At 48.5% G+C, this 26,128-nt stretch overlaps 1 protein-coding gene across 1 annotated transcript in view; it reads right to left on the bottom strand.

The window, feature by feature from the left end:
• PGM2 (phosphoglucomutase 2) overlaps positions 1-12,313 on the bottom strand; it is a 36,499-nt gene extending 24,186 nt beyond the window's left edge. The window contains exons 1-3 of the mRNA XM_055140680.1: positions 12,179-12,313; positions 9,243-9,410; positions 3,732-3,838 (exon numbers count right to left, since the gene is read on the bottom strand). Coding sequence (XP_054996655.1) covers positions 3,732-3,838; positions 9,243-9,410; positions 12,179-12,271 — 368 coding nt within the window. The 5' untranslated portion in view covers positions 12,272-12,313. The remainder of the gene's footprint in view (positions 1-3,731; positions 3,839-9,242; positions 9,411-12,178) is intronic.
• Between the last annotated feature and the right edge of the window lie 13,815 nt (positions 12,314-26,128).

Here is a 26,128-nt window from a genome sequence, read left to right as displayed (position 1 = left end):
GAGGGCACCCAGTCTGTGGACAGCTTGGGTTGTGATGGGGATGGGGTGCTGTGAACACCCAGTGGGTAGAGTCAGAGAAGCAGCTCAGCACCCCCAGTGAAGAATGACGCAGTGGGTGCGATGTAAGGGCACAGAGATGAGCTGGTCTAAGCGACCCCGTCCAGCACACACCCCACAGAGCCTGGCACTGACGGGGCACACTGATAAGCGTGTGCATATGCGTCTACCCTGTGCCCCTCAGCTCCATGCATGCAGCCCTTCAAAGGCTTCACTGTTTGACACTTGACAACTTTACAACTTCTGGAGCAACTGGCTTGGGGCAGGACATAAAAACACGGTATCAAATCTTTCTTCCTACCCGGGGGGAAAAAACCCACAAAAGATGGTGCAATTCATGTTTAATGAGCACATTATACACACTAGGACTAAGCCACCAGATCAATACTCATTCTCTCCCTAAACATGTCTCCAGCATCAGATTCACTGAATGCTCTGTTGTGAGCTGCTTGGGCAGAAGAGATCTCTACAGTGTAGTGTGACAGCTGAAATTCCAAGGATCGATAGGGATACAAGAATGATTGAGAGCCCCCACCCCATGCCTTTAAACAGAAGAAAGAAATTAAAAAAAAATTAAAAATTTAGCAAAAGAATTTCAACAAAAGGGGGACAGGGTGATAGCACAGTGGGTAGGGCTGTTGCCTTGCATGCAACCAACTGTGTTTCCATTTCTGACATCTTGGACCACATTCTATGTGGTCTTCTAAGCCTGCCAGGAATAAATTCCTGAGCACAGAGCTAGGAGTCAGCCCTGAGCATCAGGATGTGGTCCAAAAACAAAATACAAAACAACAAAAAAAGAACAATAAAAATCTGAAGCAAATCCAAACTACATTCACTCCAAGGCACAGACATTACTCCTGCCCTCATAAAACATCTATCAAGTGTTCAGTACCTTAAGTTAGTAAAGAGACACTAAGGCACAGAGAGGAGTCTATGTATTCTCTGAATCTCTGATGTCCTGAATACTGTTGATGTCCCCACGCCACATATTAAATATCAGAAGATTAAATAACTAATAAATACTCCCTTGGGTAAAATTCTGGAACCGTGGCAACTAGCAACTCTTCAAGAAGATGCCATTTGTCCATCACCATACTTTATCTTGGATTGGTTTAATACCTCAGTTGCAATTCCTACATGTCTTACATGTTGCAAGCGATACAAGAACAATCCTTGGTTGCTCTCCATCTTATCCTATAAAGTTCTGAGACTTGAACCACAAAACCATGTAGAATCAATAACATCTGAAACTTCTGGGGGGTTAGAGGGCCATATCCAGTGATGCTCAGGGGAGCCATATCGGATGCTGGGGATACTACTTGGACCGGCCACACGCAAGGCAAGTGCCCTACCCACTGTTCTGTCTCCCCAGCCTCAAACATCTAAAACTTTAAGGAAATTTTTTTTTTTGTCTCTAAGGCATAAAGTTAAGTTAACTGACATAAGACATAAAGTTAAGTTGATCGGTAAGTTAAATGACAGGAAAAACACCACAGCCAAAGGATGTGTGGACTAGAAGCAGATGGTCAGCCTCAAATAAATTCATTTGCCACCAGGTCGAGTTGCCTACGTGGATGACCTGTGCCTGCTTGAAGGGAGGGTCTGATGGGCCCTGGGGGCTGCTGAAAGAGCTGAGGAGCTAATTGATAACCGACCCACTCGGGTTCTGGCTTACAATTTGTCACGCTCCTGTAAACACAGCGCACGTGCTTCTCCCTGGGGGGCTTCAGCCTCTCTTGCTTTCCTGGCTAAACAATGCTTCTCTGTGTAGCCTCACAGCTGAAGGCCAAATGGCTCCCGACACACCAAGTTCAATGGAGGGGTGAAGCCACCTTTTGGTCTTGCTCTGGCTGCTCCCCTCCGCAAAGCCACACATTTGTCCCTGTCAGTCTTCAAAGCTCCAGACAGGAGATCAGGACCCCATGAATGTATCTGGTACGGATAATAAGTGCCAGATGAATTCTAAATATTTGTATATTACTCGGATCTAAAAAGCTACACCCTGGATCGGTCTTTTTAAAAATTCACCAGAGAATTCATCTGTGAGTAAAGAAAGCTGCACAAAATGACTGAAAGTAGAGGCTGGTGGGCTGGAGAGATAGTACGGGGAGAAGGTTCTATGCACGCGGCCGACCCTAGTTATATCTGGCACCTGAAGTGTTGTCGGAGTGAAGCCAGACGTGACCCCTCTGTACCGAGTCAAGAGTAATTCTTGCGCACAGCTGGGTGTGGCCCCCAAATAATCAAACTACAGCTTTTTTGTAAATAAAATTTTATGGGAACATCACTGTGTCCTTAGTTATATATAATTTAGGGATGTTTTTATGCTAACATGTGCAACCTCCACTCAACACAGAGAGTATATGACGTTTACTGTTTGCCCTTTAAGGGAAAGTTTCTTGCTGGAGCACATTCTTCACATGTGGGAGACCTGGGATTAAGCCCCAGCACTGCATGCTCCACTGAGCACTGTCAGAAGCAATCGAGAAGCACAAGGCCAGGAGGGAGGAAGAAAATGTTTGTCAGTCTCTCTATGGTTAAATTATAACTCCTCCGCTCTTATAATCTTAGAGCAGAGAGATAAAAGCTTATCCCTTACGGGCTGCTCTATGGATCAAAGAGAGTAAGTGCATAGTTCAGCTTCAGCATGCAGGGGATTGGTGCGACTCTACCACCATCACCACCACCATCTACCTACAGTTCCAAAAGACAGAGACAGCACTCTTGGTCTGGGAAGCGTGTAAGGATGCAGCTGAAAATGAGCATTCATGGACTTAGGAATATTGGGGCTGAGTAGGAAGCAAAAAGAATGTGGGAGGGAGAAATAATAGCCACTAAAAAACTTTTTCCCACTTAGGTATTAAATTTTAAATGGTCTGATTTCATTTTCTTTGGCCACATATAAAACAAGAATTATAAAAAGTTGCTAACCGAAGGCGCATCATTTTACAGGGACTGGCAAATGTATTTACAGTCAAGCTATAAAGTCCTGGGATGCGGCTTGGTGGTAGAGCACTTGCCTTCCATCTGTGAGGCCCTGGGTTCGAACCCGGCACCACAAAAGACAGAACAACCACAACAGAACGATGTAGAAGTGGTCATTAGAAATAAACGCAGAGATTTCATGGTTTCAGTCCTGTTGAGTCTGTGTGTTGGGTATATGGCTGCACGCCTCACTCCTATCACTGGCATAACAGGAACCCTGGTGCCTGTTCACGCATTACTTCTCGTTTTTTCCTTTGCCCCTGGATTTCTTTCCCTCTCTGTCCATCTCCTCCCTAAACATTAGATCTAAGCGGCAACCACTGAGACTTCATAATGTGCCGTCAAGTTGACAGGTGGAGAGACTCTGGGAACACTGGTGGAGGGAAGTTGACACTGGGGGGGGGGGGGGGAATTGGTATGGAATTATTGTGTGCCTAAAACGCACCTATAGTAATTTTGTAAATCATGGCTCTTGAATAAAAATTAAAAGAAAAAGAATGAAAAGCAGAACACAGCCGATGCCGGGGAAATGGTTCAAGGGTTGGAGCACACACCTTGCATCCGGGGCCCTGAGCTCAGTCCAGACCCTCCCCGTGTGGCCTGGGTGCAACCCAGGCCCTGCAAATAAAGTAAGTCAAGGAAAGTCAAGAATCCACTCCAGAGAGTTCCCCTGAATGTTCAAATACCTTCTGCTGTTGCCTCCGCTGGCGGGGTGGGCCCGGGCATCAAAGCTGATCACGACGCCTCTCTGCTTCAGGTCGCTGAACTGCTTTTCCAGGTATCTGCAAAATCCCTAGAGGTTCCCCATTGGCCAAAACAGAAACAAAGACAAAAACAAAACAAAACAAAACAAAAAACAAAAACAAACACACAGACACACACAAAACATTTGTTTTAATATGTAATATACACAGGCTACAAAAATTAACCAAAGTTTTTCTGTTCTACAAGTGAACGTTCATTCACTAGAGAGGGGAAGAGCCCCCCACCCCGTGCCCAAACCCCGCGGTGCAGGAGAAGCTGAGCTGACTGCCTGCCTCTAGGCTCCAGGCTCTACGCTGGACACGAGTATGAGTCTCTATGGCTATTCATTCCAGTTCAACTCTGGCAGATGGGAAGACTAAGGCTCAGTGACTTGCCCCGTTGTGGAAACAGAAGTGTCAGGCCCTGGATTTGTCCCTGGGCCCTGGTCAGAGATAGTTCAGTGTAGTGAAAAGTACGTGAAGAGGTTGGAGTACCCAGCAGGTAGGGCGCTTGCTCTGCATTCAGCTATATGGATTCGATCCCGGTATCCCATATGGTGTCCTGAGCCCACCAGGAGTGACTCCTGAGTGCAAAACCAGGAGTAAGCCCTGAGCACAGCGAAGGGTGCTCCCCTCAAAAAGAGCGGGGGTGCCCTGTCTGGCATACTTCAAGCAAGCGTGTCCGAGCACTGCGGCCCGCATGAGTGCACCCACATCCTTACCCCTACCTTGACCACCACAATAAAAAAAGGTGTGGAGAGGTAAGGACACAGGAGACCGGGGCTGGGGCCCAGGGGTGAGGCCAGAGTTTGATCCTGGCACGGTCCCCAGGCTCCCCTGGGAGCCAGCCCCAGGTACCACCCTGGAAACGCCTCCCAGGTTCACAGGGTATGCCCGGAAACTAAGAAAGAAAGAGGCCAAGCACGCAGAACCTATGGGTGTGGACGCCTCCCTGCTGCCCAGTGGCAAAGCAGACCTTGCTGAGCGGTTCAGGGCCTCAGTTTCCCTCCTGTGAAAGAGGAGTAGCAACAAGTACCCACCTCAAGGCCAGTATGAGGGTTACAGGAGTGCAAGCGTGTCCACTGCTGAGCACCCCGGCCCCGGGAAACTCTAATGTGTCTGCTCTTATGAGAGTCCTTATTGTTCTTTTCCTTCAGAACTTCTTTTCTCCCTTAACGTTATTCCAAAAGGTCTGGTTGCAGACAGGAAAGCAGTTCAGACATTCCTGCCTGTTTCAACCTTAACAGGTCAAAAAAAATCTATCTGGTAAGGTTTTTTTTGTTTTTTTTTGCTTTGTGGGTCACACCCGGCAATGCACAGGGGTTATTCCTGGCTCTGCACTCAGGAATTACCCCTGGCGGTACTCAGGGGACCATATGGGATGCTGGGAATTGAACCCGGATTGGCCGCATGCAAGGCAAATGCCCTACCCGCTGTGCTATCGCTCCAGCCCCTATCTGGTAAGGTTTTGATAATGAGCAAACCTAAGCTCATTTGTCTGAAACTGCTGTCTGCCAGGCAGAGGCCTTGCAAAGGGCGTCCATCCACCGGCCTACAGCCGGGCACAGTTGTTCATGCCAATGGGGTCACGCTCACCCAGACATGATGGAACATACAGTGCACACATCTTGGCAGGTGCAGTGACATCACTTCAGTATGAAATAAGGAAGATTGAAAACTAGTGAACTTTGAATTTAATAGGTTTAGATTAGAGGATGAAATAGGTTTTATGACAGTTCAAAGAGGATTCTGGTTGATTGGGTAATAATGGTAATTAATTATTACTTCCTCTGTCCCTCTCAGAGAGCCCGGCAAGCTACCGAGTATTCTGCCCGCATGGCAGAGCCTGGCAAGCTACCCATGACGATATGCCAAAAACAGTAACAAGTCTCACAATGGGGACGTTACTGGTGCCCACTCAAGTAAAATTGATGAACAGGATGATAGTGTTAGTGATAGAATTATTGAATTATTACTACTTCAGTCTGGAAGGCTTATGACAGACATAACTTCATTATTAAAAAAAAACCGTGTAGCTTTATTTTTCTTATTTTTTGTTTTGAGGCCACACCTGGCAGTGCTCAGGGGGCAAAGACGTGTCAGGGATCAAACCTGGGTCTCCTGCATGCAAAGCTTGTGCTGTAGCCCTGTGGGCTCCCTTCTTAGCCCGGAACTCTTCATTTTCATGAGTTCATTTGACACAGCAGGCAAAGCAAGTGCCCTATCTGCCGGACTATCACTCCAGTCCCTGCATGCACTTTTCGCTCAAAAAAATACTTTGGAGATGAGCAGTACCAACTTAGAATGCTCTTTTTTTCCATGGAAAAGAAAAAAAAAAAACTGTTACGTGGTCACATTTTCTGGAGGTAGCATGATACAAAGAAATATAAACATGAAATATATATGGTTTGGGGGTGTCCCTCTGAATGTACCGGCTCTCTCACACTCAAATGCTTCTGACAATCACAGGGCCTGCTCCCTGCCTGCAGGTCATTCTGCTGTGGCCCCGAAGTTTCTATGGGCACTGCCTTTGCCCCAAATCCAAAATTGCAAGTGAGTGAATGGCTTCCGGGGGTCCCACGCACCAAGTGTCGCTGAGCTGACCTGCCCTCACTCGCAGACCTGTGGGCGGGGGCACGGAACGTCAGGCCATTCTGTCTGGGGCCATCAGTTATGTGGCTCCAGAGCTGGGACAGAGCCTGTTACACAACCATTCCATGGGATCCACCAATTAGAACAGAATTCCCGGACTCAGTCTATTCTCAGCCTTCCTCCCCTCCTGCTGATCTCAGGAAGTTCATGGCTTAACAGGAAGTTAAGTTCCTGCCAGGGGTTTCCATGGAAACGGTCCTTAGTAGGGGTTCGCCAGGGAGTGCCAACTCTGTCTTTTATGCTGCTAGGTTCCTATAAAATAACTGTAATCATAAGTAGTCATTTCCCAGACTTTTCTCCCAGAATTAAAGCAATGTTCATTTTTGTTTCATTTTTTTGTTTGGGGTTGGGGGGGATGGGTAACACCTGGCTGGACTCAGGGCTTACTCCTGGCTCTGTGCTCAGGAATCATTCTTGGCAGGGCTCAGGGGACCAGATGTGATGTCAGGGGTCAAACCTGGGGGTAAAACCAGGTGTGAGGCCCGTGCCTTAACCCCTGTTCTATCTCTTTAGCCCCAAAGCATTGTACACATTTGGCAAATCTAAGTAGTAGAGGAAACAGAATAATCTGATGCACTTTATTTCTTCTGTAAACAGAATTTTGATCCTCAGTGGCAACTCTTTTTTGTTTTTGTCGAGTACTTCATGTTTAAATCCTTAAAGTTTGGGCTAACTTTGAGAGCAAAATTCAGAAATGAAGGCAAGGGAATTTGGCAATAATTTTCACCCAGATTAGCAATTCAAATCAAATGGAATTGGCTCTTAGTTATTCTGCAAGTTAAAAGAGCTTATCTATGCAGGACTGGAGCAATAGCACAGTGGGCAGGGTGTTTGCCTTGCATGCAGCGGACCCGGGTTCGATTCCCAGCATCCCATATGGTCCCCTGAGCACAGCCCAGAGTGATTCCTGAGTGCAGAGCCAGGAGTAACCCCTGAGCATCGCAAAAAAAGCAAAAAAAAAAAAAAGAGAAAAAGAAAGAAAGAAAAAGGAAAAAGCTTATCTATGCTTGTACAACCCTAACAAAAATAACAAGACGGTAAAAGTTAGCCCAGTTGGTGGATCTGCACCGCAATGAAAGCTCCATGAGGGACTGTCCGTTTTAGTCACTACTGTACCCCCACTGCTGACACACGGTAGACACTCAATCTCTGCTCATCACCGAATAAGCCATGGGCTGTGCTCGGTAACAAGCTCCACCAACTCCAAGAACCTTACAGGAGGGAATCAAAGAATGACTGGTTGCCTCTGGCCAACCCGGAATCAGGGTACTAATTAGAACTAGTAAGTCTGCCCAGGACAAATGGAGCCTGTGGTTACATTAATGAAAAACAAAGGAGACCCTTGAAACAAATCTTAGACCTTAGAGTCCACTTGAGCAAACCCAAACCCAAGCCTGAGATGTTTTAAGATTAAGAACCCCAAGCTAGCGGGCTACCAGGGAGACAGTGGAGAGGATGAGGGCTCTGCCTAGCACAAAGCCAACAAGAGTAAACCCTGGGCACAGCAGGGTATGGCCCAAAAAACAAAACAAAGAAATAGAAGTTACCATATTTTGAGTTACAAAATACCTGTAATCATAATTAGTCATTACCCAGAATTAAAGCAGTGGTTATTTATGTTTTGTCTTAGTTGAGGGGAGGGGGGGCATGGGGTGAGCTCAGGGATCATTCTTGGCAGGGCTTTAGATCATTAATTATACTAATCACACACACGCACAAACCACTGGCAACCGAGCTGCACTGATTCCAGCAGCCAGGATGGAGTCAACCCAGGTGCCCCCACACAGATGCGTGGATGATGCAGGTGCGGTGTGCAGGCGCCAAGAATGATGAATCCATGCGATTCACTACCAGGTGGGTGGCACTGGAGGCTATCGTGTTAAGCGGAGTGAGTCAGAGGGCAGATTCAGAAGGACAAAGACCAGATGGCCTCACTAACCTGTGACCTAGGGCATAACCGAACGAGGGAATGGAAGGGGCAAAGCCTCCGTCCTAGATTAGAGAAGTGAGGACAGGGAAGGAATGACACTGGGAAGGGAGGAAGCAGGGACGAGAGATAAGATTAGTGGGGTGGGGGCCTCCGGGACACTGGTGGGGTAGAGGGAGGTGTTTGTATGTCTCTAACCCACAGGGCCCTGAGTACTGAAGCAGGAGTCCCAACCTACAGTAACCACGCCCACACATGTGCCCGTCAGGGGGGTAGGTGCGGGTGGGAGGGAACCTGGGGACACTGCTGAAGGACAGTTGACACTGGCGGTAGGTAGGATGGTGCTGGACTACTTGGAACATTGCATGCCTGAAATTTTAAATTGTACATCAAGGTGACTTGATAAAATAAAGCCTAAGAACAGACATACACAGACAACTAGGGCTTCCCCAATAAGTCTCCTACTGACACTACAGCCAAAAAGACTATTTCCCTGCATCCACCTCTTCTCCCTCGGTCTCTCCCCTGGATTCTATCAGTGAGGCGCTTCTAAGCACTGACGGCTTGATACAACCTGATTCCAATAAATTTGTGTCTAATAAAAGTCTTTTAAAAATGTCAATATGTTGGGGGCTGGAGCAATAGCACAGCGGGTAGGGCGTTTGCTTTGCACGCGGCCTACCCAGGTTCAATTCCCAGCATCCCATATGGTCCCCTGAGCACCGCCAGGAGTAATTCCTGAGTGCTGAGCCAGGAGTAACCCCTATGCATCGCTGGGTGTGACCCAAAAAGCAAAAATAAAATAAAATAAAAATGTCAATATGGGTCTATCCTTGGACACTGGCATGTGTTCTTCGCGTGGCTAAGAATCGTACCTGTGTGGTTTGGATGATGGTCAAGTCGTTCATCTGCGAAATCCCCGGCCCCATAGCGGCTCGCAGGCCGGCTGTCCCAAACTCCATCCGAGTCCCAAAACATTTCTGGAGTTCTTCCTTGTTATTGTCAGCAACGAGCTGTTTCACTAACTCTGAGGTTAAAGGATTCTGCAAAACAGAAACATCCAACGCAGTGAGGCAAATGAGAGAATGAAAAATCAGAAATAATTTCCTTTAAAAGCCACAATAATTCTAATCTATATTGTGTATGTACACAAAAATACACACAAACATACACACACACACACACACATACATTTGGATTAACTGTTGACCAATCAGATTTTTGGGTGCCTTCCAGAAAGGGCTTAGGCCGGCCTCACATGCCGGGAGAAAAGCAACTCAGATAGAGAAGGGACCACCAAGTAAAGGGTGCTAGGAGGGCACGCTCGGGATAGGAGATACGGGCTGAAAGTAGACTCTAGACCAAATATGATGGCCACTCAATACCTCCATTGCAAACCACAACACCCAAAAGAAGAGAGAGAGCAAAAGGGAATGCCCTGCCACAGAGGCGGGGTGGGGTCGGGTGGGGGGAGGTCAGGGGTGGGGTCGGTGGAAGGGATGCTGGGACCATTGGTGGTAGAGAATGGGCACTGGTGGAGGGATGGGCACTCGACCATTGTATGACTGAAATGCAAGCACGAAAGTTTGTAAGTCTGTAACTGTACCTCACGGTGATTCACTAATAAAAAAGAAATTTTTTTTAAAGGGCTTAGGTCTCAAATTGACAAGAACAAACCTTCCCCCTCCCTCCACCCAGGTTTAAGACAGGGTGCTGAGTGAATAAGAAAACAGACAACTTCACAGTCACACTTGATATCCAGGGATTCGTTAGGTCACAGTATCACAGTATCACTGTATCACTGTATAACTGTCATCCCATTGTTCGTTGATTTACTCGAGCGGGCACCAGTAACGTCTCTATTACACTCAGCCCTGAGATTTTAGCATCCTCTCCTTACTCCTTACTCCTTTCCCAACAACTGGAGGCTCTTACAGGGTCAGGGGAATAAGACCGATTGTTACTGTTTTTGGCATATCAAATATGCCACGGGTAGCTTGCCAGGCTCTGCCATGTGGGCGGGATACTCTCAGTAGCTTGCTGGGCTCTCCGAGAGGTACGAATATAAGGACAGAAAAGGAAAAAGAAAAGCAGAGCAGTAAAGGAACTTTCCAAGAGCCCTGCAACTTCCTGGAAGCTACAAAGTTGCCAGGATGTGAGTTTTCTTCAGGTCACAGTATAGATCTCACAATCGGCCTTTGAGAGCAATAAAAGACAAATGGCCTGGGTGGAAGAACGGGGTCAGCGTGCTACGGCAGCCAAGTGGACATCAAAGGTCACAAGGAGCCGATGGGCGTGAGCAGAGCTGGTGAAGACAGGTCTGCAGCGGGCACAGGGAACACCTCCCGGCCCGGGGGCAGAGAGCCGCCGTGCTCCGGGCAGGCGAGCAGTTACCCATCTGCTGCCCGTCTCAAACCAGAGGATAAACAGAGAGGAGAAGGCAAGACCCAGCACGAGGCGTGGTAGACAGGACAAAGTGGAAAGCAGAGGAACGCCCCCCTCTCCTCCACTTCAGTGGGTGGGGCCCTAGCTCCCCAATCAGATACAGAACTCTGCGAGCAACTAACTGGGAGCTCCTTTCCCCTGGGAAACTGGATGAAGTTAGGACTTCAAAGAATTCTACCCACTGCCAGTGACTAAGCTGTCAGAGAGGGCAACATTCTCCTGTCCTACCGAATTTCAAGCCTGGCATAGGGGGGAGGGGTGGGGGTGGTTAGGTACCTAAGGCCCTTGCATACACCTATATAACCTGGAATTTCACTCCTGGGGGCAGAGGGGGGAGAGGACCACCAGCACCCTTATGGCAGGGATCCAATTTTTTTTTTCATTCATTTAACAGATAGTTTCAGTATCAGCTGTGAGTGCCCACGTAAGCCTCGATCATCTCAGGATGTTAGACAGGGCTTAGATAGGACCCGTTACATAATCTGCCAGGCGCCGGGCAGTTGAGAATGAAAACAGGGACACCCCCCACCCCCCACCCTCCTTGTTCAACATTTGTTAAACATTTCAAAGCAGAACAGCGGAGCATTAAGCCGAGTGCCAGGCGCCTCTCGGGTCCTGTGAAATCAGCCCCGGCCAGGGCGAGGCAGACGTTAAAAGCAGCAAACCTGCAGACCAGTTCTGGTTCGGGCCTTTGGCCAAACCGCAGCACTGAGAGGGAGGGAGCGGGGAGAGAAGTGACCGACCCTCCCGGGGAAGCCCGGTCCGGTGCGAGCCCGGAACACCCGGGAGGAAGAGGAGAAACGAGTTCAGCAGCAGCAGGGGGCAGAGGGGAGGTTCTGGAGGAAACGAGGCAGAGGCGCGGCCGACAGCGGGACAGGTGGGCGGGGGGCGCTGGGCTCCTCGTCCGCTCCCCGCACCCCCCTCCCCCCGGGAGGGGTGTGGTGGGGAGATGCCAAGCGACGCCAGGGTGGTCGTCCTCCAGGGGCGTCTCTCATCGCAGTCCAATCAGGGACCTCCTGAAACTGGCAGGCCAGAAAGAGGGCAGCTAGTTCGGATCCCCGCGCACCCGGGAGGGGTGGGTGGGCACGCCGCTCCGCAAAGACCCCCGGCGTCAAAGGCACGGGAGGGAAGCGAGGGGGGTCTTGGTGGCAGGGGACGCGCCGGCGGCCAGAGTGCCAGGCGGGTGCCCGGGCGTGGCGCAGGCCCCGCGGTCCGATCGCCGGTTCCGACCCGGGCCACCTTCTCATGCACAGACTTGCAAACCTGCAAACCTGCAGCCCCTCCCGGGCGGCCTCCCGCGCGCATGACTCCCGAGGGGCGGGAGCACGCAGCGGGGAAGGGGGCGCGGCGCCTCGGTCGCCCTCACCTTGTCCCATCGCAGCCACCGGGTCACCTCCTGGTCCAGCCCGGGGTCCGTGCAGAGCCCGTCGCCGTCCGGAGCCGTCCCGGCCGCCGCCATCCCCGCCCGCAGTCCAGGTCCACCACGCGCAGGCCAGCTCGCCCTTCCGCCGGGGCGGGCGGGGCGGAGGCGGGGGCGGGGCCGGGCCGACGCGGAGCCAATCCGCGCGCGGGGAGCTCGGCCTCGCCCCGCCTCCGGACACGCCCCGCCCTTCCTCCAGCCGCTGCCTCCCGGGCTGGGGCGGAGCGAGCGCTGGAGGTAGAGGCGGGGCTGCTGGGTCGGCCTTGACTTCTGCGAGGTCCCAGGTCACAAGACCTGTCACGGCTCTCCTAAAGTGCTCCGAACGCTGCTGGGAGAGCGCTGCTGCGTGGCGAGGACTCAACTCACACGGGGGCCTGAAAGATGCAGATGCGTTATTTCTGCAGGTCCAGCACCCCCACCACCATTATTACCAGGAAAACTTTCGGACAAGAGGAATAAAATAGGAAGATTGAGATGAGTTGGCTGATCCTAGGACAAAGTGGGAGCTGGGAGAGAGAAGCACAGGGGTAGGGCGCTGTTGGCACTTGCGGTGAATAGCTCTGGGTCTAGTGGGTTGGGTTCACACAGGAGAAGGAGCGGCTATGCCAGTTTCCTGCCTCACACCCCGTCCGGACGAACTGACACTGCATCTCTCGTCCCTCCCTGAGCGTGAAATAAAACCTCTAGGCAGGAACACGAGAGCACAACTTTGTGATCTTGGCATCCCTAACCTGCCAAGGAGCTGCCTACAGGGAGGATGCACAGGTCAGAGCAAGCTTCTCCCTAGCAGCGTGATGGGTGAGAGAGCCGTGAGCTGGAAGAACTCCAAATGCCCGACAGCAATATGAGGTCAGGTGCACTTAACAACAGCATTAGATTCAGCTCGCTTTTCCAGCAGGCTAGGACAGAAGCTGGGGGAGACCAGGGAAGAGACCATCACGCTTGACCTCGCTCCTTCTTGAACATCTGCGACCTTGCACAGGCGTGCAGCCTTCTGCCCAAGTAGGAGTGGGCCGAAGACAGGAGACAATCCTATCAGTTCCTTGGTAAGAGTGCAGGTGGCACTCCCCAACAGTCCAATAGGTGCGGAAGCAGGGTGGGAAGGGAGTATGTTCACACTTTTATATTGTTGTTTTTATTTTGTTTGGAGGCCACACCTGGCAGTGTTCAGGGATTACTCTTCACCCCCATATGGGAGCTGGGAATCATACGGAGGTCAGTAGTATCCAAGGTAAACACCCTGGCTGCTGTACCACTACTCAGACCCCATATTGCTGTTTTTAGTTCAGGAATTATTGCTTCATGGTGGCATCCAATCAGAACTATTTGAGCCTCCTTGGGACATCAGGGGTCTGTCAACATTCCTGTGTTAAAAAAAAAGGAAAGTGTGCTGTAGGATGTGGAAACTGAGGCATTTTAAATAAGGAAGTTACCAAATCACTGTATCACTGTCATTTCATTGTTCATCAATTTGCTTGAGCAGGCGTCAGTAACGTCTCTCTCCATTTGTCCTAGCCCTGAGATTTTAGCAGCCTCTCTTTACTCGTCCTTCACAATGGTGCCGCATTGGAGGCTCTTTCAAGGTCAGGGGAATGAGACCCTTCATTGTTACTATTTTTGGCATATTGAAAAAGCCACGGGGAGCTTGCCAGGCTCTGCCGTGTGAGCAGGATACTCTCGGTAGCTTACCGAGTTTTCCGAGAGGGAGAACTAGACAATAAGAGATCTCGCGGCCTCGAATGTGGTCATGTGCTTCCAGGAGCTTTGTTTTATAGTCTCTGGATCTTGGCCATTGATGAGATTACACGGCACTTGGTGGGGGGGGGAGGGAGGTGACTGCCTAATAGTCAGCAAATTTCCAAAGTTACCAAATAGTCAGCAAATTTCTCCTCCCTGGAGGAGAATCTGGAAAACAGAGAGAGCTCAGTTACTGTGTCCCCACCCCATTGTCCCCTTTGTGGGGCCAACTGAAGCCGCCTTCCCCGGAGGCTCCTGTACTGAGATGCCAGCCAGCAGTTCTCTGGGTTCTAACAGTTGTTCTACAGTGATCCCCACAGCTGGTCCCAAGGCTGATGAACTGCAGCTCATGCAGGAAGGATTCTTTTGAAACATTTCTGACCTCCCTGTTTTGTTGTTTGATGAAAAAGAGAGACAGAAAATTCCAGAAACCTTCTCCCAGATGCACAGCTGGACTATGACAGAGCTAAGACCCCAGGTGAGCCTCCTGATCTTCCAACCCAGTATTCAGTCTACCCATGACCCCAGGAGTCCTCTGCACTCTCTCACCTGTTTTCAGTGATAATAGTAGCTTCGGATTTTTATTATTATCTCTGACATCAATAATGTTGGGTGATGCTCAAAATAATTTGCTTTGGGGGCTGGAGAGATAATATAGTGGGTAGGCCCCTTACTTGCACGCTGTTGCCCAGGTTTGATTCCCACCACTACCCCATACCCCAAAAGGAGTGATTTCTTTTTCTTTCTTTTTCCTTTTTTTTTTTTTTTGGCTTTTTTGGGCCATATCCGGCTGTGCTCGGGGGTTACTCCTGAAGGTGCTCAGGGACCATATGGGATGCCGAGGATTGAACACCGGTCCTACCTGCCCAAGGACTGGTTCCTGAGTGCAGAGCCTGGACTAAGTCCTGAGCACTGCTGCTGGGTGTGGTCCCCAAACACTGTGAGTAAATAAATAAATAAATTGAATTGTTTGATTCCCAGACTATTTCACAGGTGGATGCATCAGGTCCTGCTTGTGAAACGCTTAGCAATTCTCCCAGTTCCTTTGTATTCAGTCCAGTAGTGACTATTTTTAAAGTTCTAAATTGGGAAAAATTAACATTTCAAATAGTTCCTAAAGTGAATTTTCGTCTACCACGAGTACAGCATATCAAGGAATCATTCAACATCTACCCTGAGTGCAGCAAATTATTCGAGCAACTTGAAGTTTCTGCCTGTATTTTCTCACAATTGATTCACTGGAGGAAGAGAGTCATTTGGCCTCTGGTGTTTTCTGTAACTCTGGATTTTTCTGATTCCATGGGGGTGAGAAGGGGGCGGGGTGCTAGGCTGCTGCTCTGTCTTGGAATGGCCAGGTGTGCATTTCTGCATCATTCACCCTTCATGCTCTCTTCATCACTAAATCGTGAGCTCATCAAGGAGGGTGTTGGTTTCTCGGTTTTGTTAGTTGTTTATTCTGGGTGGTGCTCAGAACGCTTGGGAGGTGGGAGTGGAAGGATGCCCTTCTTGCAATTCCTGGACAACTGGGCCAGCAGTTCAATTCATGGGGCCTCTGGATGCGGGTGGAGGGGGCCTCTAGGGCTGCACCCAGCCATGCTTGGTTAGTGTTGGAGATCGAGCATGTCCCTTCGAGCATGTCCCTTCACCCCTCCGCTATCTCTAGGGCCCCGAAGCACGGTGCTTAATCTTCGCCTCCCCAGAACTGTGGGTGTCTAAGCTGGAAAAGGGAACTTGGAGGGTGACAGCTGGACCGCATGCCACTCCTTGTTCCCAGGGACAGGCCTCGTCACCTCTTGTGGCCTCCGTTTCCTTGTTCTAAAGTGGAAGCAAGCACAGCGTCCACCTCCTGGGGATGATGTGGGGCTTACTGAGGACATTTGGATCAAATACTTTGGGTTTAGTAACAGCAAATATTTCTGTAGTCCAGCTCGAGTCTAATGGTCTTTCTTGATGGAAAAAAAAATCCAACATCTATTATTCATATCTATTTTCATTAAGGAACTTCACAGAATGGCTACTTTTCTCAGTCCTCAATTTAATATGCCTTTGCACTTGAACTCGCACTAGGTGTGTGTTCAAAGGGTGTGGGCGGACGCCGCGTGCATTCGGTGGCCATTGTGAACACACAACTAGACTTTGCTCACTTACCTTTTCTTCTTTTCCTTTTTCTCCCTCCCCCTTTTGGCTTTGGAGCCACACCCAGCAGTGCTCAGGGGCCACTCCTGGCTCCACGCTACAGGGTTATGCCTGGTGGTGTTCAGGGTTTGCCACCTGGGGGTCAAACCCAGGCCTCCAACAAGTACTTAGCCCATAAAGCCGTCTCTCTGCACTCTGCTCACTCAACTTTAACACCAGCCCAGTCTGGGTTCCCCTTTCCAGGGTCCTTTTTGCACATTATTTTTCTTCTTCATACTGCCCAGGCTTTAGAACGTCTCCCGACCCCACCCTAACCTCTCACAACTAGATCTCAGGAGAGGAGTCATGGGTTCTAAGAAGACAGTTGCCAGCCACTTAAGCATCATTGCAGCCTTTTCCCTGTGGTATCTGAGTATTTCGCCGGGTCCTGAAGAGTGGAGAGACTCAAGAAGCAGTCAGGGCTCTGGAAGGACTTAATGGTGGACGCATCTGCCTTGAGTTTGATGTTTGACGCCCCCAGCCCGGCTCACATGCTGAAGCATTATACCAATGACTCTGCTCTGTGGGGCCCCCTGGCATTGCCAGCAAGCACCACAATTTAGTGTATGTGAGACTCCTCACCCCCACCAGTAATCTAAATTATGATAGCAAAGGGGGAGAGGGCATAAGAAGGGGGGAAAAAGCAGTCACTGCATTGTTGGGGCTTGTCTTCTCTGTTGGCCAGATGGTGTGATGAGTGCAGTGTCATCAGAGTCGGAGGGTAAAACCATCCAAGTAAGGGGTTTGCAAACCTCAGCCCCCTGCAGAGGGTTGGCACCCTCATTCTGGTTTGGGATGAAGCCCCGCACTAGAAAATGCCTCTCTCTAAGGTGCTAGAGTGAGGAGGCTTTTTAGGAAGAGGAAGTTTGCCGTTTATATTTTATTTTATTTTACTTTTTTGCTTTTTGGGTCACATCCAGCGATGCTCAGGGGTCACTTCTGGCTCTGCTCTCAGGAATTACCCCTGACGGTGCTCAGGGGATCATATGGGATTCTGGGAATCGAACTGGGTCGGCTGTGTGCAAGGCAAACGCCCTACCTGCTGTGCTATGGCTCCATGAAGTTTGCTTTTTAAATCCTGAGAACCACCTAATCCCTGATGTCACTGGTTCCGACAACCACTATTTGGGAAACAGAACATTCAAGTCCTGTTCTTGAGTCAGAATCTTAGAACCTCACTTTCAGTTTGGGGAACCAGCCTTGGGAAATGAGGTGTACCCAATAAACTGGCTCCATGCAATAGTTTTTTTGTTCATCAATATATTTTCCTTTAAAATTTTTTTTTATTTCATAAATTAGTTCACCATATTTGATTACATTTAAGATTCAAACACCAGGGGGCTGGAGCGATAGCACAGCGGGTAGGGCGTTTTGCCTTGCACGCGGCCGATCCGGGTTCGAGTCCCAGCATCCCATATGATCCCCTGAGCACTGACAAGGGTAATTCTTGAATGCAGAGCCAAGAGTAACCCCTGTGCATTGCCCAGTGTGACTCAAAAAGAAAAAAAAAAAGATTCAAACACCAATCCCACCACCATTATACCTTCCCACCATCATATTTTGGGTGTTTCCATCCCGAACCTTAATTCCTACCCCAAAGCAGAACCAAAATAATATAATATTCCCTCTAAGGTTGGTTGCCTCGTACTTTGAATCCCATCAGATGTGGTGCGGTACTACGGAGTGTGGGTAGGGTGTGTCCTATGAAGTGTTGCGAGGTCCAGGAAAAGGTTCACTTGTGGGTGAGGTTTGGCCCGAGCGTGTGGAGAGGCTGAGAGCAGGGCAGCGGTTGGGTTCTGGAGGTTTTCGGCTCCTGGGACCGGGTTCCTTGGGTAGGGAGGGATTACACCCGCCCCCCTCTGGGGCGCCCCGAGTGAAACAGCCTGGTACAGGGTCCGTCGGCATGGTTATGCTCCCTTCTGGGAGAGAAGGACGTGCAATATGGATGGTGACTGATGACGAGATTATCTGGCGCCAGTCAGGGGTGTCTTATGGGCGTGACTGCTGAGTTGCCAGAGACAGGGTTGAGGGAGGGAGGGATACTGGCACAGGATGTTCATTCCCGGTCCTGTTGAACCCAGAGTTCTCAGCCTCAAGGTCCCACATACCTGGGTTTTTCCGGAGATTCACTCATGGGTGAGGCTTGGCCCGAGCATCAAGATATTTTCAAGACGTTTTGTGTTATTTTTGTTGTTGTTATTTTGATTTTTGGACCTGAGCACACCCAGCAATGCTCAGGGCTTACTCTTGGATCTGTGCTTAGGGATTACTCCAGTGGGTCTCAGGGGACCATATCACTGCTAGGGATGGAACTTGGGTTGACTTTGTGCAAGGCAAGCACCCTACCTGCTGTACTATGGCTCCTGCTACATCATTTTCTTTTTTTCAGTCGGGAATACAATAAGCAATGCTAAGGGCCTAAAGGTCAATGCTTGGGCCCAGAGTCCCGAAGGCAGAAGGTGCAGCAAAGCCTCTTCCTAAAGTGCTGGGGGAGTAAGAGGGGTACCTGATGAACCAGGCTTAAACTGTGGCTTTGAGCCTAGGGCCAGCCCCCTTTAAGGGAAAGTATGGGAAAGTATCAAGTGTTTTCTCTCCGTTATTAAGATCCAAAGCTCATCAGTGCATACATACATCTGTCCACAAAAATGTAAGGGAGCATTATGACAGAAAGCAAAGCAGTGAATCACTTGGCATACAGAAATGATCATTAAAAAAAAATTCACTGACAACCTTTAATTATTGAGATGCCCAACTATACAATCACTTAAGCCTTCCATTTGAATAGGAGCCTGTCTTGAGCAAATTATAATTGTCAAACCACACTTTAATAAGATTTCATCAAGTCAAGCCATGACATAGTATTTTCAGAATGCGGTAATTGCCAATTTCAAGAACCATAGATTTTTTTCCCTTTGTGCTTCATCGCAGAAAAGTGGGCATCGTTGGAGGGCTTTTTGAAAAGTGCCAGAGGGAACATTTAGCAGTAAAATCTTTTCAATTATTTAAGGACCGCAGTGCCTGGAGTTTGTTGAGAAACGATTGGTTTGTTTTCCATAGGAAGGAAGCTAAGATCCCTAATTGTCTCTTCACACACCGACTCTGGAGCGTGAGCCCTCATTGGCAGGCAGCAGCGAGAAGGCCTGACTTTGAAACCCAGACACGCCCCTTTATTCCCGCCATTCTCAGGGGTTGAGGGAGAAGCCAGGAGGTAGAGCATGGGCACTGGAATAACCAGGAGGCCCCGAGTCCATCCCCGGGCCACGTGGTACTCCCAGGCCCCTCCACCAGTAGGTCTGCTATTTTCTGAGTTCTGCTGAGTGTGGCCCCAGTACCCCAAAGCTCATCATTGCAGGGGATGCCCCCTGCTTGGAAACTAAGTCACTTGCAAGCAGATTATTAGTGAGGTTTGTATTTTTCTCCCTTTTGGATAGAGACTCAAACAGAAGGCAGGTGACTCCCAGCACCAGCGTGGCTGTGCTCAGTGCCTGGGCCCCCATGCCGTGTTACTCAGGCCTAACAGCACAGGGACCCCCAGGTTACATATACCTATTCAAGGTAGCTACTCTCTGCTGAACCTAAGTCCAGGGCTTTGCAAGACCGGGTGTTTCTCTCTTGGCCACACTACCCAGCAGTGCTTTGGGTTCAGGGACTACCCATTGCTGCCTGAGCCTTCTCTTCCCCACAGCCCCGTGATGGCAGTGGGTGGCAGAGCAAGTCGGAAGTTGGCCGTGTCTGATGAAATTCATGCTCAAGGGCCAATGGGCAGGACAGGGATTTGGATACTTGCCTTGTGTGTGGCCTACCCCAGTATGTGGCACTACTATGCTCCCCTGAGCCCTGCCAGGAGTCAGCCCTGAACACAGAGCCAAGAGTCTGCCCTGAGCTTGACAACTAGGTGTGGCCCCTAAAGAAATAAAACAATAAACTCATGTTCAGATGAGGGATCACTATGACAATGATAGTTGGAAAGAATCACTCTGGACAGGAACAGTGTTAAACTGCCATTGGGGTATGAGTGTGTGTGTGTGTGTGTGTGTGTTTATGTGTGTGTGAAACTAGGGACATTGGTGGTGGGAAATGTATAATAGTGAAGGGATGGGTGTTAGAACATTGTCTGACTAAAACTTTGCAACTGTGTATCTCACAGTAAATCAATTTAAAAAGCAAAAATAAAACTCATGCAGGGCTGGCGTGATAGCACAGCGGGTAGGGCGTTTGCCTTGCACGCGGCCGACCCGGGTTCGATTCCCAGCATCCCATGTGGTCCCCTGGGCACCGCCGGGAGTAATTCCTGAGTGCAGAGCCAGGAGTAACCCCTATGCATCGCCGGGTGTGACCCAAAAAGAAAAAAAAAATAACTCATGCTCAAGTGGTTCCCATGCCTTCACACAACTCTGTGTGTGTGTGTGTGTGTGTGTGTGTGTGTGTGTGTGTGGTGCCAGGGGTCAAGCCCAGGGTCACATATATTGAAGTATTCAAGGCAGATACTCTCTGCTGAGCTACAGCCCCACCCTTGGCACCATGGCTTCTGTCCTCACATTGCACTCAGAGAAGCTGGACTCTGGGCCCAGCCCAAGGCTGGCAGCATGGGCATTACTCCCTGAAGGGACTCGGATGGTACTGCAGGGAGGGAGGTGGAAGTTATGGAGAGAGACTCTCACAAGGAGAACAGGCAGAAAACGGGGTTAGAGGAAGGCCAACAGTGCTCTGCCTGGGAAAGTTTACAGGTCATACAGTGTGGTGGTTTTTGTTTGTTTGCTTTTGTAATGCAAGTCCCTGCTTGCTGTACTATCACTCCACCCCAAGTCTTAACTCATTTTTTTCTTAAATTCAACACAACACCATAATAGGATTTGATGGATTTTTTTTTTTCAGTAGATTGTGCCTCCTTAATTGAGGATTTGTGGGTTATCTTTGTTGCATAACTTTACTTGGGAGCTGTACACACTTGGTGTTTCTATTGTTTTTTATTTATTTATTTTGGTTTTGAGGCCACACCCAGCAGTGCGTGGGATTATTCCTGGCTCCATACTCAGGAATCACTCATGGAGGGCTCAGGGCACTCTATGGAGGTCTGGGGATTGAACCCAGTTTGGTCGTGTGCAAAGCAAGCACCTTACCCACTGTACTAGCTCTCTGGTTCCATCTCCCCTCTATCATTCCTCAGAAATATGAGTAAGAAAACAAAAGTATGAGTTAGGGCTGGAGAAATAGTACACATATTAAGGCACTAACTTATCTAGCATGCAGCTGTGGCTGCGACCCTGGTTTGAATTTCAGTATCACATATGGTTCCTGAACATCATGAACACAGAGCCTGGGGAGGAGGAGGAGGGGGAGGAGGATGAGGAGGAAGAGGATGAAGAGGAGGAGGACGAGAAAGACAAGGACGAGGAGGACTAGGAGGACGAGGATGAGGATGAGGATGAGGACGAGGACGAGGAGATTTTCTTTTTGATGAACAAGAACAAATTTTTCCTCAAGATTTTGGACTTGAACTGGGTGTGCTCAGGTACAAAAATCAAAACAACAAGAAAAAGAGCACAAATATGAAACTGTGACCCTGCTACCAATCTAAAGGGCTCATCTTAAGAGCCAGCAGAGTGAACTTTCAGAATGCCTTACCCCAAAGAAGAAACCATAAACCATAAAACCATAAAACCAAAAAACCATAGACCATAAAAACAAATGAGTGGCAAAGGGAAGACAGATAGGCAAATTTGGTCAAAGGGAACGTGGACAGGTGTCTGAGAAATTTTAGGCTCTCTCGGAGTTGGGATTGGCTATCTCCCCCCCACCATCTCCCTGTACTTCCGGAAGGCCCAGCAACCACGCCCATGAGCCGCCTTTGCTGCCATGTAAGCTCATCTACTGACTTTGTTCCAGAGACTCATAAATAAATCTCGGAAAGATCAACTAGCTTTCTCAGACACAGTCCAGTTAAAAACTTAACTCCAGCTAAACTGTCCAGTTAAAAAATTTCCGAATTTTCTGGCATCTGAGTTTGCATTCCCAGCTGCATGACATCTTCAAACTTTATAACACTAACAATCCAGTAGTAGCATACCAGATTTGATGTAACATGGAAACCAGCCAATTTTTTAAAAATTTTCATAAGTCGTTTACATTAATTTATTACATTCAATATTTCAACACCAATCCCACCACCATTACACATTTCCACCACCATTACACCTTCCCACCACCATTAGTTTGAATTTTCCCACCACCATTTAAGCCTGCCTACCAGAGGCAGATTCGAGATAATTTACTTTCTATTGGCTTATTATAAATATCACGAGAGGTTATGAGGTCGAAAATGTGGCTGTGCGAGAAGAGGCCAGGCAGTCTGGTGAGCAACGCGGCCGGAGAAATGCTCCGGACCCGAATCCGGGCCAACAACACCAGGGATCCAGACGGAGGAGGTACAGCTGGTACACCTTCTCCGGATGGAACCCTGGCGACACTGAGAAGCAACTAACACGGCTCCGGGTTGTGGGACTGGAACACATCCGAGCCACGGGGGGGCACTGGAGTGGGGCAGCGCCTGCCCAAACTCCAAATGGTCCCGGCCGCCAGAAGTCCCGCCCTTGACCCACCCTCGGCGCCATCTTCCCACCTTCAACAGAGAAGAGGCCAGGCAGTCTGGTGAGCAACGCGGCCGGAGAAATGCTCCGGACCCGAATCCGGGCCAACAACACCAGGGATCCAGACGGAGGAGGTACAGCTGGTACACCTTCTCCGGATGGAACCCTGGCGACACTGAGAAGCAACTAACACGGCTCCGGGTTGCGGGACTGGAACACATCCGAGCCGCGCGGCCGCTGACGCGGCCGCGCGACCTTTTCTAAAAACTGAAAACATACAATCTTTTAATGACAAACCAATTATCAAATGCTTCCTTAGTAGGGCTGTCTTCCTTGGGGGGAAACTCCAACAACAATAGTGAGTTTTGTTTTGAAATATGGAATGTAAGCAAGGTAGAGAGAAAATGAAGTGAAATTCATCAGTTATACAGTTAGGGGGGCTGTGGCGGGGGGTATACTGGGGATTTTGGTGGTGGAATATGTGCACTGGTGAAGGGATGGTGTTTGAATATTGTATAACTGAGACATAAACCTGAAAACTTTGTAACTTTCCACATGGTGATATAATAAAAATTTAAAAAAAAAAAAGAAAAAAAAAAGAAAATGTGGCTGTGCACTCCCAGGATTCTAAATATGTAAATGACTGGGGTCCAGAAACATCTCTGTAGGGAGCTAATTCATTTTGAGATTCATTTGTGAGTCTCTGGATCAAGGTTGGTGTTGTACTTAAATATGGCCTTTCATGGGTGTGAGAGCCAGGACCCCGGAGGGCTGGGGAGACGGGAAGGGATAAACCACCTCCACTGCCATGTGGTCTGATGTCTTCAGACCCTATTCCTTCATACCTGGGTTTTTCTTCTGAAAGTTTGATACTAACCAATTTTGGTTAACAAAAATATTAACACGGAAAGGTTTTTCTTTCTTTCTTTTTTTTTCTTTAAAGAAATATTTTATTGAACCACGGTGAAAACAAGAAAAAAAATACAAAGCTTTCAGGTTTAAGTCACAGTCAAATACTGATTAAACCACCATCCCTTCACCAGTGCACCCGTTGCACCACCAAGAACCCCAATACACCCCCCTCCCACCCCACCCTTTTTCTTTAATAATGTAGGAGTACTGCTATTTATTCAGCCATTGATTAAGCTGATTAAATTGGGCATGAACTCATATTTCTTTTTTTTATTCTATTCTGAATATTAACTTCATTTTATTATTCTATTATTATTTCTCCTCCACCCCTTTTTTTTTGATTCACTGTGAGATACAGCTATAAAGCTTTCATGTTTGAGCTTTAAACATGTCATATAAACATCAAACACCCACCCCTTCACCAGTGCACACTTTCCACCACCAAAATCCTCAGTATTCCCCCACCCAACCCCCATTCCAACCCTCCTTCTGCCTGTGTAGCAGACAATTTCCCCCATACTCTCTCTCTACTTTGGTCACATTCAATATTTCGACGCCAGTCTCATCACCACTCAAACCTGCCGAAAAGGCAATGCTTGATGATTTGTTTTGTATTATTTGTTATGGAGAAAATACAATGTCCAGGAAATTCGGTGTCATTCTTTTCTGGGAGCTTTAGTTTATAGTCTCTGGGTCTTGGCTATTGATGAGATTACAGGGCGCCTGGGGCAGTTTGTGGGTGTGACTGCCAAGCTTCTGGAAAACTGGGGACCTGAGGGGAGGAAGCCCATTTCTGATCCAAGCGGGCTTGGAGATCTCAGTAAGGGTTCCCACATATCTGTGTTTTTCTGCTGGTCTGCTTTCTGGTGAGGTTCATCCTGTTTTGGGTGAGGCTTGTGCTTTCTTGGGTGAGGCTCATCCGAGCATATAACATGGAAAGTTTAACTTGTTACAAATCTTAGTAATCCCCCAGGCAAGGACTTAATGTCTCCATGATGAAATACAACAATTTTTACTCATTTTCTTCTAAGGAAATATTTTTTGATCATTCTATTAGCCATTTATTGATCACTGTATCACTGTTATCCCATTGTTCGCTGATTTACTTAAATGGGCACCAGTAATGTCTCTATTCCTCCCAGCCCTAAGATTTTTTTAAAATTTATTTTATTGAATCACCATGTGGAAAGTTACAAAGTTCTCAGGCTTATGTCTCAGTTATACAATGCTCAAACACCAGTCCCTTCACCAGTGCCCATATTCCACCACCAATAAAAACAAAAACAAAACAAAAACAAAAAAAACCCAGTATACATCCCATCCCTCACCCCCCAACCCCCCCCACCGCGTGACTGATAATTTCACTTCCTTTTCTCTTTACCTTGATTACATTCCAGATTTCAACACAAAACTCATTATTGTTGTTGGAGTTTCAACACAGACTCACTATTTTTGTTGGAATTTATCCCCCAAGAATACAGCTCTCTTGACAAGGAAATATTTGATAATAAGTTTTTTAGTGCTGAGAATGAGGAGATAAAAAGTTGCGCGGCTGCAGTAGTGGCCATGCGGTTTACAATTTCTGTATTATAGTAATTAAGTTCAGGGGGATTTAAGTTGGAAAATGAATCATTTCCCTTCCTGGAACAGCATGGAGCAAAAGCTTAGTTCACAGTCTGCATACATGGTTGCAAGCGCTCGCTGGAACCCCAAGTCCTAAGGCTGTCTCTGGTTCCTGCTCGTTCCACATCCACTCGGCTGTGCAAAGGCATGGCCAACCGGGTCGAATCTCGGCCAGAGCCCGAGCTCCGGCCCCGACCAGCCCTAAGATTTTAGCATCCTCTCCTTACTCATATTTCCCAACAATTTGAGGCTCTTTCAAGGTCAGGGGAATGAGACCTATGGTTACTGTTTTTGGCATATCAAATACGCCATGGGTAGCTTGCCAGGCTCTGCAAGCTAATATTATTAAGAAGTAGAATTGAGATAAATATTTAAATGGTGTTGGACTAAAGAAAGGAGAAACACACCCCTAGATGGTATTTCACCCTTAGGTGGGTCATCTTGCTGGATGAGAATTTGTCCTAGGAGATGTTGGGGACACTGTACAGCAGACAGGAATATTTTCCCTTTTTCAGCTGCCTTCTGGAAATAATTTCAGAGACAGTTTTCCTTTTTTTCACAGAAAAAAGGCTGGTCTTTGACATGCAGATCTTAGATGCTAGCCAGGCCTGACTTGACATTGTAGATTCCAGGCTCTGGCCTAGCCTAGTTTTTGGGATGTAGATTTCAGGTGCTGCCTAGCTTGTAATTGACATGTAGATTTCCTGTGGCAGCCCAGCCTGGTCTTTGGGATGTAAATCAGAGTGCTTTCAGCCCAAGGAAGGTTTTGGTTTTGGTTTTGTATCTTCTTTCCGGAGGCCTAGATTACTGGCCTACAGATACAAGAGAATAATGTTGTCTCAATGTCCTTCCTGTAACATCT

The sequence above is a fragment of the Sorex araneus genome, chromosome 5, assembly GCF_027595985.1.
Source record: "Sorex araneus isolate mSorAra2 chromosome 5, mSorAra2.pri, whole genome shotgun sequence".
Classification (NCBI taxonomy): Eukaryota; Metazoa; Chordata; class Mammalia; order Eulipotyphla; family Soricidae; genus Sorex; species Sorex araneus.
Note: the sequence above shows the minus strand (reverse complement) of the source record. Positions and strands in the feature narration are given on the sequence as shown.